This window comes from Heliangelus exortis, chromosome 11 (assembly GCF_036169615.1).
Source record: "Heliangelus exortis chromosome 11, bHelExo1.hap1, whole genome shotgun sequence".
Taxonomy (NCBI): domain Eukaryota; kingdom Metazoa; phylum Chordata; class Aves; order Apodiformes; family Trochilidae; genus Heliangelus; species Heliangelus exortis.
Window position 1 is genome coordinate 17,014,539 of NC_092432.1, and position 12,853 is coordinate 17,027,391.

At 40.1% G+C, this 12,853-nt stretch overlaps 1 protein-coding gene and 1 long non-coding RNA gene across 3 annotated transcripts in view; one reads left to right on the forward strand and one right to left on the reverse strand.

Moving 5' to 3' along the window:
• The window catches only part of LOC139801119 (uncharacterized), a 69,516-nt gene extending 66,562 nt beyond the window's left edge, over positions 1–2,954 (reverse strand). Inside the window, exons 1-2 of the long non-coding RNA XR_011728073.1 lie at positions 2,828–2,954; positions 657–738 (exon numbers count right to left, since the gene is read on the reverse strand). This is a non-coding gene — a long non-coding RNA (uncharacterized lncRNA). The remainder of the gene's footprint in view (positions 1–656; positions 739–2,827) is intronic.
• MTMR10 (myotubularin related protein 10) overlaps positions 2,391–12,853 on the forward strand; it is a 40,848-nt gene continuing 30,385 nt past the window's right edge. The window contains exons 1-2 of one of the 2 annotated variants that reach the window (XM_071754967.1): positions 2,391–2,845; positions 4,280–4,340. In XM_071754967.1, the coding sequence (XP_071611068.1) occupies positions 2,786–2,845; positions 4,280–4,340 (121 nt within the window). In that variant the 5' untranslated portion in view covers positions 2,391–2,785. Of the gene's footprint in view, positions 2,846–2,977; positions 3,101–4,279; positions 4,341–12,853 lie in introns of those variants that run through there. The other variant, XM_071754968.1, reaches the window with a different exon arrangement.

Below are 12,853 nucleotides of genomic sequence, written 5' to 3' on the forward strand. Positions count from 1 at the left end.
CCATTCTTTCAAGAGTGTTCTCACAGGACAAAGGCATTCTCAGAAAGGTTTGATTGAGCAGAAGTGCTTGGAAAAAAGAAGCAAGTGAGGCAAGCCTTGATGATGGAGATGGGCAGGCAGCTTAGTGCATTGCCAAGGAGTCAGTGGATCCAGATTATTTCCCTGCTTGTCCTACCCCATCAACCACCTCTCCTGCCTGCCTAGCCTGACCTGCCCTCTTGCCTTGTCTGTCCTGCCCAACTTGCCTGTCCTGCTCTGCCTGTCTGCACTGCCAGCTTATATCCCACCACAAGCTGTGACAGAATTAACTTGCTCCTCCAAAATCTTTTGGTCAAATCAGCTTTCTCCACCCATCGGCAGAAAATAGTTCCAGTGGAAACTTGTGAGCAGTTCCACAGATCTTGTCATCTTAAGTTTACTGAGAGCTTACTTTTGACTTTGTCCATTTTCAGAACAGCACTGGATTTAAATGTGTCAGTGCAGTCCTTGATGAAAAGTTGTGCTACCCTGTGCTCATTGCCTCAAGAGTAAGATTGCATTTGCAGGCACTCCTCCAAAAGCTCTGTGCTGATGCAGAAACTCTTGTAATTCTGATGTAGTATAAATGTAATTTTGAGTATCACTGGCAATTTTGTTAAATGTGATTTCAAGCCTACTTGATTTGGGTAGTTTCTGCCCTCCTTGCCCCCTTGCTTTCTCTTCCTCCTTTTCTGTTTTTCATTTCCTTTCAACAGTGTTCTGAATATGAACAGAAAGAATAAAGGTGAGGGCAAGTCTCACAGTATTCCTCATTTATCAAATATCCAAGGGATTTAGTTTGTGAAAGCAGTAAGGCATCAGTAGGATAGAAGCTGTGGTTTGCTCTCACAGCACTGTTGTGCACTCAGCATTACACAACCAGCAGCTTCTGCAGCTCAGTGCACTCTCTAAAATGCTCAACACCTGAGCCTGAGACCTTGCCAGGCTGAAGAATGCCAGACGGACAATGATGTTTGCAGTATAAAATGAAAATCCTATATGTGAAAATGCAGGATAATGTGAAGCTAGGACCCTAGTGAAAGCTGGTGCACTTGGTTTAAAACTACTACATGATGGGATGGTTTTTATTTTCTCCACTTGGAAGTCCAATAGTAGTGTATTGTTATGGAGGTGCTTGCCAGCATTCTCCCTTGGGCTCTTGAAGAGCTTTAAATGTTTGCACAGGTGCTTCTTTCTTTAACCTAGACAGGTGCCAGTGGGTTGTTTCCCTCCTCACGGGTCAAACACACCTCCCTAATGGCATCAATGGGGCACCTCATCTAAATCAGGGAATCCAGACTGTGCCCTGATGTCGACTCTATTGAGCATCCATCGTCTGACTTCACAAAAAAATCCCTGGGTCTATAATGCAATGTAATGTGCTTCCTATTAATGTCAACAAGGGAAGACCTTGACGCTGCAGCTGATGCTACATGATGCATGTGTCATTTTGTATCTAGAATTTTTCTGGATTCTTAGTTTCTTTACTATCTTTACTATCTTACTATTCTTTACTATCTTTATGTCATGGTGAAATAATGACACTATTATGGAACAGGCCTTTACGTGTGAGCTGGTATGGAAAATAACTGTGTGCTGACTAAAGCTATGCTTTTTATTAGGGTGAGGCTACAGTGTCCAAATACCATCATTGCTTGGCATGTCCTGGCCCTCAACTCTTGCCTCTAAACCATGGGCCTTATATAAAACTACACGTCTCATAGCTTGAATCATCACTATGGTGCAGCAGACACTGGGGGAGCACCACCAGGCACAGCAACCAGCAGCCTTTCTTACCCTACCCAATGCATCAGACTTTGCTTCAAACTCTGGAGACACCTGGCTGGTAACACCTGGTTCCTCTGAGCTTGGACCATGTGAGGTTCCAGGCACGTTTTGCCTAAAATGACAACTGTCAACTGGAAGCAACGAAATCCTGTCCTCGCAGGCCCCAAGCAAAGGTTCCACGGTCTCCAAGTGGCCCAGAGGCCACTGTGGAAATTCTCTGCTTCAGTCCTCACTCTAATGATCCCCGCAGCCCCTGTGTTTCTGATCGCTTTTCTCTCCCGCAGGCCAGGAGGAGAGGCAGCCTCTCGCCGCTTGCCCAGCGCTGCCACCCACCGCCCTGGCCTGCTCGTGGGAGGCTCCGCCCGAGGCAGGGGACGAAGGGAGCGAGGTCTCCAGGGAACCGGTGGGGTTCGGCAACTCAAAACGGCTGTGCCTCTGGTCAGGAATGACGCCGCTGGCTGCAATTGCCCTTACACTACAGGAGGTGCCAAGTATAAGTGCATAAAACCTGAACTTCTCGGACGCCGGTGCGGAGGGCGGCCGATTGGGCCCTCCGCGCCGCCGTACGGAGGCGGCTCCCCTGTCCCCCAAGCACCCCCTTCACAATATGGCCGCCCCAGCAGAACCCGCCTCAGCCCACCGCCCGCCGGGGCCGCTACCCGCCCGCTGCCGGCGGTAGAGCGCTGCTGGGCCGCTGTCGCGGGTAGGCGGAGAGAGCCGCGGGGGCTCGATGAAGGGCTGGGGCAGCCCCAGCCTGGGCCTGCCCAGGCGGCTGACTCCTCCCTTGGGGAAGGAGGGTGCACTGGGGCCGCCCCCACCCGCCGCCGTGTGACTGGGAGCGCGCAGCCCCGAGTGGCTGCGGGGCGCCGGGCCTGAGCCGGCGGGCGTCGACACCCTGCCCCCGCGGGACCGGGCCTCCTGGGCCCGGCTCGGCCCGTCGCGCCCTCCCCGCCCGCCGGGGCTCTCGCCGGCAGCGACCATGTTTTCGCTGAAGCAGCCCAAGCCCACCTTCAAGTCTTACCTTCTGCCGCTCCCTCAGGTAACAGCCTTTTCGTTTCGTTAGCGACCGGCTCGGCTCTTCCCTTCCCTGCGCTGGCCTCGTCCTTGGCCCTGGTCCAGGGCTGCCCTCCCATCGTGGCGGCGGCTGGGCCGGAGCGGGGCCCGTGGGGTTTTGGCCGGGGCTCCTCTTCAGGTCGCCGCGGGGCTGCCGGCCTGGCGAGGCGGTGATCCAGCACCTGCGCTGCGCCGCTGTGGAGGGGCTCCCGAGGAGAGCCAGCAGCCCTGGAAACAAAAGGTGTGCAGCGGGTTGGCTTGGCAGGGCGGGCTGTCGGCCTCTGGGTCTGAAGGGGCACACAAACACCAAGCGAGCGTATGCTGCTGACGAGCCCAAACTTCGGTCCAGGTGCAGAACGTTTATCGAAATAAAGGCTTGTCTGGATACAAAACGGTCAATATGACATTGTTTTGGAAAGTTACGAATAATGTTTCAGGTGTTTGGGATGGCTTTCTTCTTTGTGCTGGGGGGATTGGTGTTACCCGAAGGAGAAAACAGCTGGTGCTTGTCTGTTACGCAGATAATTCAACTCTCGCTGTAGCCATCGTTTCACATTTAAAACTTGGCTGATGGCATAAATAAGAAAGTCAAGTATATATATCAAGTATATGTAGTAGAATATCGTATATACACTGTATATAGTATCAAGTATATCTAGTGGAACCACCAGGAACATTTTGTGTGGTCTGGGTGTGCACTTGACATACTGTGATGTTTATTTATTTATTTATTTTAGACACAGCAGGACCTATTCTAGCAACACGTTTGACATGTTGACTCATTTTTGCCCTTTCACCGTTTCTTGGTAAAAGTGAAACGTTAATGCAACATAATTCTGCATATTCCCAGTCCTAGGAAGCGCCTCTATCTCTGTCAGTGTAGGAACCATAGGTATTAAGGTTATTTCACTGAAGGTTCCAGTCTTTGTATAGAAGAATTTTTATTCTTAAGGTATGGAATTAAAATGCAAGTAAGCATGTATGTTTTCTTTCATGTATGGAAATTTTTCTTGTCAGCAAGTTGTGCATGTTGAAAGTTGCTGGAGAGTTTTGTGCAAGCTTGAATGTCCAAATCTGTTTAAAGCTTGTTGCAGGACTCGAGCCTTTATGGAGTGTCAAGACAAATTGTTTTTTGTTCGTTTGTTCATCCTGTGCCACCTTATAGCCTGGGTTACACAATTAGTTCAACATTAGCACTTTGAACAATGCATTTTTCTTCTAGTATAAAGCTAAATGAACACAAAAACATGTTAGGACATTACAGAAAACTGTGCTATGATTGGATCCTAGCACTTGAAGATCAACTTTCTTAAGTTAAAAGAACTTTCTCCTGCTCCTGTTTTCATCAAGCTTGTGTCTGAGTGGAAAGTTCTGATTCTTAAGTAAATTCTTGTTTGTTTTTTTTTTTTTCCCCCCTCAGGCTGAAGACCATATGTCATCAGAACCAAGAATTAAAAAACTGGAACCAGTACTTCTGCCAGGTAGGCATAAATCAGGAGTTTGACAGATACCTGAACAAGGATATATTTAGGTCTTTTGATTATTGTAATGGAACTGGTCAAATGTAAGTAGTTTTACTGTGATTATTGATTTTGGTATAATTTAATCTTGGCACGCTCTTTCCTACTTCTCATCAGGAAAATGTAACGATATCTGTAGAAAATAGTTCTAACCTGCTTTGTATTCTAAATAAATACGTAGGCAATTTTGTCGGTGTAATGCAAGCGTTTGAAATCTTGGTAAGTTTTGTAATTTTATGAAAACTTTTGGAAGACCACTCATAATTTTATTTTTGTCAGGGAGTCGGACCCTTTCCTGTGTGCAGAACCCACCACCACAGCATGTGTTATAGTCTTATTTCAATTTAAAGGAAAATATTTGTAGAATTTCCAGTTGGTAGGTGTGACTGTCTTCTGTTTTTGAAAACTTCTAATGCCATCTTTGTTCACGTACTCTTACTGAGTACACACCTGTTATGTAATGTGGGATTTTTTTAAGTGTCTTTACACCTACTCAGAGTGATCTTTTCAATGTGTGGATGAGAAAAGCAGTGTTTTAATTGATGTTCATAATTATAAATTCATTCATATTTATAACAATGTAGCATATTAATGACTTCCATACTTTAAATAAGATAGACACTTTGGTAAATGTGACTTCAGTTAGAGAGCATTTGTAAAAGCCTTTTTCAGAGCAACAGTCCTCAGAGTAACAATCTACTGCTTTCAAGAGTACTTTAATTGCTGACTATACAGTGCAGTAATAAATTTGGCTTGCTGCTTGTAGAGGGTAACCCCAAGTTTAAAACATCGGTGAACTGTATTTTTTTTTTCTTAGCATTCAGTTTATGTGTTGACAAATGTGAATTAATAGGCTCTTGCTATCATGTTGTCAAAGTTGATAAAACATGTTAACTTTCAAAGTCATCAACAGAATAAAGAAGTTACTCTTAGTAAAATACTACTGTCACTGCTTCATGTGGGAATGTTGTTATTTAAGCAGTAAATACCATAAAATGCCTTGGTAAGGATGCTTGTTATTTGAAATGCAGTTATATTTTTATGCTTGCCAAATTTCTGCTTACCACTTGGCATTTTATTGGTCATGTTGCAGTTGATATTCATCCAAGGTCTTTGACTCACAAGGAAGTGACTGCGTGTTCTTCTCTGATACATTCCAGAGAAAATGCAAGCCAGTATTAGATTGCTTTTCTCAAAATGTAACACGTTTTGCCTTTACTGTGGAACATCTGCATGAACAGTTAAAGAAAACAACTTCTGTACCATAACTGTTTGCAGTTTGTTTGTCCTTCAGCTGTGTAACTCGGAAGTACACTTAAAATGGTGCTGACTGGGTTTGTTTTTCTCGGCTGGCTTGTATTTATTACACGTTTGCATAATTTCCCTTGTCTGCACTATCTTTGAAATCGGTGTTTGATTGCTTTGGGGGCATTTGTAGTAAGCTGCCCCAGGTTATATAGGAGTGAATTGAAAGAGATGAATCACCACAGAATTAAAATTTCCATCTACGTATCATGCTGCCGTGTTAATTTGTTTCAATAAAATTCGCTGCTCTATACAGCTACAGAGTAGCTCTGACAAAATCTTAATTTTTGTGAACTTCAGTTTGTATGGAGGCAGGGAGCATGTGACTAGAAGTGACTTTAGATGACTTAAACTCTTCCTGTTTAAAGTTAAGCACTGCTCTAAACACTTTTTTTTTTGGGTGGGCGGGAGGGCTGTCTGTCATCAAATGTTGCAGTAGAAAAGTCTATAAACAAGTACACAGTGTATTGTTGTATAGTCTGGAGTTTGGATTTGTCACAACTCAAATTTCTGGCCAAATTCCTAGTCATGTCATTATATTAGGGCTGACTTGACTTGTACTCCCTTGCAAGTACAGTTTGAGTATGGTCTTCCTAATATTCTGTCCATAATAGCTGAGTGACCTTGCTTTTGCTCTCAGGAGCAGTGTTAAAACTGAGCATCTGAATGTTTGTTGTTCTTTAATTCATGTAGTCTTTAAGGAGTTCCTTTGGAATTATATTAATAAATAAAATAATAAAAAAAACCAAAACAGTGATCCTCAAAAACTGCAAATAGTTGTATTAAGTTCTTGATTCCTAAAACAGTTTCTTTGAGTAGCTTACTAAAAACTGAAATTCCTAAGTGGCAAAATACCTTACTGTCTAACTAGTATTTCTATGCACTGGATCTTAGGAGAGGCAGTTCCAGACATGGAAAGATTATGAGTCAGGCTAGAAAATGAGGAGGGTTTTGCTATTAAAAATAAAAAAACCCAAAAATTAGAATTTACATAGGAACAAAAATCTTGCCTCTAGAGTTTGTCTTTAAAGTTACCTTTGGTGTCCAGAGGAATAGAGATGCATCTCTTCAGCTTTTGGAACAAAAGCCTGTGTTCTCATGGAACTGTGTGTCCTGAGGAGTAATAGTATATTAGGGAAAGCAACAAACAGAATTTAAAGCAAGTAAAAACCTCAGTTATAAAAGGCAATGGGTGTACTGCAGTAAAGAAAAGCAAATAACTTTATAAAAGGACTTTACCAACTTTAATGATTCTATGAATCCATGAATTTGATATAATTTAATTCTAAAATACGATCAGAGTTTAATATGGAGTTAGAAAAAGGTTTCCTTTTCCTTTTGGCAGCTCTCTTCTCCTAGTGCAGCACTGTGATGAAGAGTTTTTGCAGTTAGCAGAGGAGTTGGCCTAAGTAACAGTTTCACGTTTTTCTTGTTTGTTTGCCTAGCTTGTTTTATAAGTGTGTCAAAGAGGAAAAAGAGAAATATGTAGTCTGCCAGTCAGTATGTTCAAGCGCCTTGACTGACTAGTAGGAAATTGGCTTTTGTACTTTAGGAGAGAATTAAGTGAAAGTTGTTAAACCTGAAGGTTTTTTTTTTTCTGGTAGTCAGTTGCTGTATAAATTCCACAGCAATGCCTGTAGCATTTTTCACACATCAACTTAAGGATTAAAAAAATTTGTATAACGTAACATGCTATGTTATATACATACATTATATACAAATATAACGTGTATAACATAACATGTTATGATAAATGTATGACATAATAACATGTAATGCAGTGTATGTTTTCATGATTTGAATGGCAAAGCAGTGTGCAGAGAGGTGCTGTACATGGATGGGTAATGAACCAGTCCGTGCCTGTACTGTGAGCAGTGCCACACTGTGGTTTAGGCAAGATGAGGCAAAAAGGCTCTTGCTGTTGCTCAGACAGGATGTTCTGCAGGAGCTTATGTAACTAATGGAACATCTGATTGAGAAATTATGGATGCTCCTGAATCTTAATACCCACTTGTAGTAATTATTTTAAGGTGTTGCTCACTGTACTTACTTGCTAGTAGATAAAGGCAGTAGTTGTTACCTGCACGTTTCTTTGACAAAATGGCTAGAAATAATTTAGTTGCTTTTGTCCTTAAAAGTTTATACAGTAAAATTATGGAAGTAAATTGAAACGGAATATTATTTTTTTGTAATCTGTAAGACTTGTTTATGTTAAGGCAAGTTACAGGAATATTGGTAATGAGCTGCTGTTGCAATTAATTATTCATGGTCTCTTGTGTTTGCACCATGTTTCATGGTCAGATTGTAGAAGTCAATTTTAGTGCAGTCATTGGCGTGCGGTCACACCTGTGGTGGGTTTATGGATGGGTCATAAATACATCTGGACTGGGTCAGATGTCACCTCTTGCTGATGGTGGCCACCAGCAGGAAAGAATGCAGGAAGAATGAGGAACAGGAGAAGCAGCACTCCCAGCTGCTTCCCTCAACGTGTTGGGGCTTTCCTCTTAAATGGGAGGAATCAGAGCTAGAGCCTCATAGGGACAATAGCCCATTAAAATCCTCATAGCCCATTTAAATCCTCTTGCTGGATTTTTCTTACGTTAATTTATGCAATTGCTTTCTGTAGTCACAAACTTCTATCAACCAACTGGTGATAAAGCTTATCTTGAAGCTTTATCTGGTAAAGAGCTACACATTTAGTTGTATGCAGTTACATACATGTAAGTATTCTAAATTTACAACCATTTAGTTTCTTCTTCAGATAAATCCTAGTATGTGTGTGACACGTCAGGCCATACTACCCAACTTGATGTGATTTGTGGTTTTTGGACTTGTCGTGTGTTAACTCCATTTCACTTCTTTCTAACTTTGTTGTTTTAGTTGGTCTCAAGAAGTAAGCAAGCTTTCTGTATCTCTTATCCTTTTGCTTACTTCTGAACATTTTCCAGTTGGGCTGTGGTCTTGTTGAGGTGGTATGGCATAAGGTGAAGATATTTGCCACTGAATGTGTTTGACTTTTATCTATTAATGCCAGTCAGCTGTATCACCTGCTTTTTAGGTTTGATTTGATTTTTTTTGTATACCCATGTCCTTAAATAGGCAACTGGCTGTACAGATTTGTTGGAGGTTTTTTAGACTGAATCATGGAAAGTTTTAAATTTTAGAAGTGCCTGCTTGTCTTGCAAGTTAGCTCCCAACTCTTCTGTTGTTTTTTGGTTGTTTGTTTTTGGTTTTTTTTTTTAATCCCTTCTACAAATCCTTAGAACATTAAGTCGTGAGTTGTGTTCAGAGCAGCTGTAACACATCTTGATGGGAGAAAGAAAGCACACTTTTTGGTGAGGCACCCTTATGTGTTAGTTCCCAGGTATGTTCACTTCTGACTGCTTTGAACCCCTGCACCTCTTTTTCTTGATATTTTCATTCGTTGTGTGATGTCCCAGAGCTGGAGAATGGAAGTCCTGGCGTTGCAGTGTGAGTGCTATGACTCCAGCACTGTGACTGGGCAGACTGGGGACCAAGTTAGAGAGGTTACTGTGTAACCCCATTGGGTTGCTCAGTCTGCCTTTCTCATGTAGTAGGGATCATTTTGGTTTAACACCTCAAAGTGTAAACTGGGATTATTTAATTGCTTGGTTTAAGTAGTAATGCTGTTACTGTCAGTGCCTTTTTCCTTGTGTATTAATGGAATGATTTTGTGTTACTCAAGTAGCTACTGCTTCATAGTTAAGGATGTTCTTCTGTTGATGGTAAGTAGCTGTAGCCTATTGGTGGTAGTAACTGAATAGAACTTGCATGAAGTCAGTCTCTGATTGTTTCCAAAGTGTGTTCTGTTGTTGATTTTAATTTCCAGTGTTGTGGTGTGCTAGGGAAGGCTCTCTTACTCATAGTGCAGGGTGAAAGGTTAGAGGTTCTTCATTGTGTCATTTCTTACTTGCAGTGGAATTGTTGCTGTAAAAGTTTGTTATTAAAGTTAGGGTGTTATATTAGACAATTAAGTGAAATAGCTTTGTAATTTCAACTCATTGTCAGGAATCAGTGTCGTACAGGAGAATGAAATTATTTTCAACATTTCTGAATGGCCATATTAGAAAATAAGAATGGCAATTTGGAAATAAATACTTTAGGAGAAAATTTTTCCAAAATTGTATTTTTTTCATGTTCCACACCAAGGAGATTACTGAAAGTTTTTATTTAAAGAAATTATGGAATTTTCAAATTCTAGATCTGAAATGTGAAACAGCAGCTTTCTGCAAACTGATCTGTCATACTGCAAGATATTTTAAAATGAACCAAGCATTTGACTTATATTTAGAATGAACAAGGCATCACTTACAGTAAGTATATAGCAAATAGTCTTTTCTATTATAGCTTTGTTTGTTTTTTTGACGCAAAGTAAATTTTTAGGCACGCTTTGGGTTCAGTTAAGTGCTTGTTTTGTTTTTGGTTTTACTTTTTTTAAGGATTGGCATGATATAAGTACTACCAAGGCATGTAGTTCCAGATACAGTCTTACTAGTGGGTTTTACTGGATGGAGTCAGCTTGTTCTGCCCTCTTTGTTATGAATGCATAGAGTGCATTTCTTAATGTTTGACTAGTAATTTTAAGTATATAAATATCTACAGAAATCTTTTCCTAATTGTAATAGATTAGCTGTAGGGCAATATGGAAATCTTTGTTGTAAGACAGAAAGATGAACTTGCTTTAAAATGAAGTATTTTAATGTTTCTGCATGTGCAATCTGCAAAACAGTTCCCTAGTAATCGGTTTCTGCCCTCTGATCCACACATATCTAATGCCAGAAGTCATTGTAGTCCAGACGTGGGATGAAATGGTGTAGATTCTGAATTGTCAGCTGACCAAATAATTTATTTTATGTCTCCTGACAGTTATATTTGCTTCCAATGAAGGAATCTTCACCAAACTAATTTATACTGAATGTGTGTTTCTGTGCTGGTTATTTATTAAGCCAAACATGAGTAATTTATGCGAGAGCCAGTAACACAACAAGTTCAGAACAGCATGTCTAACTTGTATTGCTAATATAATTATAAAATAGGCTGAAAACCACAGACCTCTCAAATTGTTACTGATTATATTGTTCAGGTAAAATAGGGCTTTGGAAATCTGAAGTTTATGTGCCAAACTAAAAATGCACAAAACACTCCCCCTCCTCACTTGCATGTCTGTTGTTCATGTCGCAGAACTCTGATCAAATAGTTGCTAAAACTCTTTTGAGGGGAACTGTGATGATAGGTTTATTTTATTTAGCCCTAAAAATACATACTGATCCCAAGAGAAGCTGTTTATGTTCCATTTCTAATGACAGATGTGTGTTTCTATTAGTTACTTGATGCTGATACTTTTCTGTGCAACAGAAGAATAAGCCATATCAGAGAGCCAGTTAAGAGATAAAATTGGGACTGGCAAAAAAGGATGAAAAGTACATATAGAGTTATTTTCAACTGGATCAATTCTCTGACTTGACCAACAGCAAGTCTTTCACAAATGGCAGTGCCACCACAAGGGCTGAGATGAGAAGCAATGTTGAATATGGAACTGTTTTCTTTTTTGGGGTAATACAGGTTGCTGCTCTTTAGGCATTATCAGCTTTTTAATCTACTGAAACACTTTGATTTGGATCTAGTTGTTAATGAGAGTCTTGCTCTTTCCTTGCCATGTGATGCTCTGTGTTCTTGTGCCCTTCACTGCATTTCTAGGGTGTGCTGGTTTTGTGGAGCATCCCATCTTAGTTCAGAAAAGCAATGACCTTCTGTTGTCATTTCCTTTGCAAAGTTCACAAAGATTAGCCATTAATGGCAAAGTACTGATTGTAATCTTGTTATTGTGCATGGAAAAACAATAGTTATTCTTGGAAGACTTTTACTAGTAAGTTGTTTTTTTCTGTATTCTTTTCCTCACTGATCACTTGTAACATTTAGCTAAGCTCTTGTAATGAACGCTCTTTTTCTGTTCGTTAGCACACAAGAGAAACTGTACAATATTCATATACAATATTGTAATAATTTTTGTAATCAAATTGGCAAAGCAAGTGCTTTCATTACTGTGCATTTAAAAACCACTGCTCTCCAAGCAGTGAATAGTTATTTTTTGACAGAAATACCAGGTTCTCCTGTTTTTCATTCCTCAGTAATGCCAGTATTGAGCTGTGTTCTTAGAGTAGCATTTTTTATTCCTTCTGGTTTTTGGTTTGTTTTTTTTTTCGTGGTACAGAAAATGAAATTTAGTCTGTTTTTTAACTAATTGTGAAAGTATTGGCACTTTACTGTGAAAGTATCCCCACTTTGTTGGGGTAACAAAAAAGATGGATGGTATCTACAATAGTGTGCAACTTTTTTTGTCTTCACATATCTTAAGTTGTTAAATATTGAAGAAGCTCATGAAAATCAGAAGAGATAAAAGACAATTATTTCATGAGGTTACAAGTACTTTTAAGTTTGGAGGTGGCTGAGCGCAATGAACAAAAGATTCATTTAGAAGTGGAATAGAGACATTTACATCTAAATGCTTGGCACATACTAATAAGCTCTCACAATTTTGGTTTTCTCTTTACAAGAAAACAGCTAAGAAAAGGCAGCTAAATGAGTAAAGATGTTCTAGATTTTAGTTACTTATGCAGTTTTTATTAGAAATTCTTACTCGAGATTTACAGTAGTTAAGTATTTGCTAATCATTTAGGAGCAGTTTTTTAGATCTTTCTAAATACAAGTGAATTGGTTAAGTTGTATTTTTAACACTACTCGAGTTTACTTTAGCTTTTCTATTGTATTTTCGACTATCTTTCATACAAAGAAGCTGCTTTTCTGCTGTCTTAATTGGGTATAATCACTGTCAGCATTAAAAATGAGGATCAGGGGGTTAGTTTCCTAAGGGTATTCAGGTGCTGAGTTTCTGTGAATTTTAAGTAGGAATTATATGACTGCATAAAGTACTTAATACCCTCTAATGTCCTTATGTTTACTAGACCTTGAATGTACGCTAAAGAGATTCAGATTTTGATTTAGAACTTCAATGCTCATGAAAGAAGTTTATACTATATAAATGTATTTTTATGCATCTAGTACAGCATTGAAAACTTCCTTTTGTAATATGTAGTGTACTTGAAACTTGAGGCTGTAGGATTTGCAGTATTTGTACATGAAGTGTGATT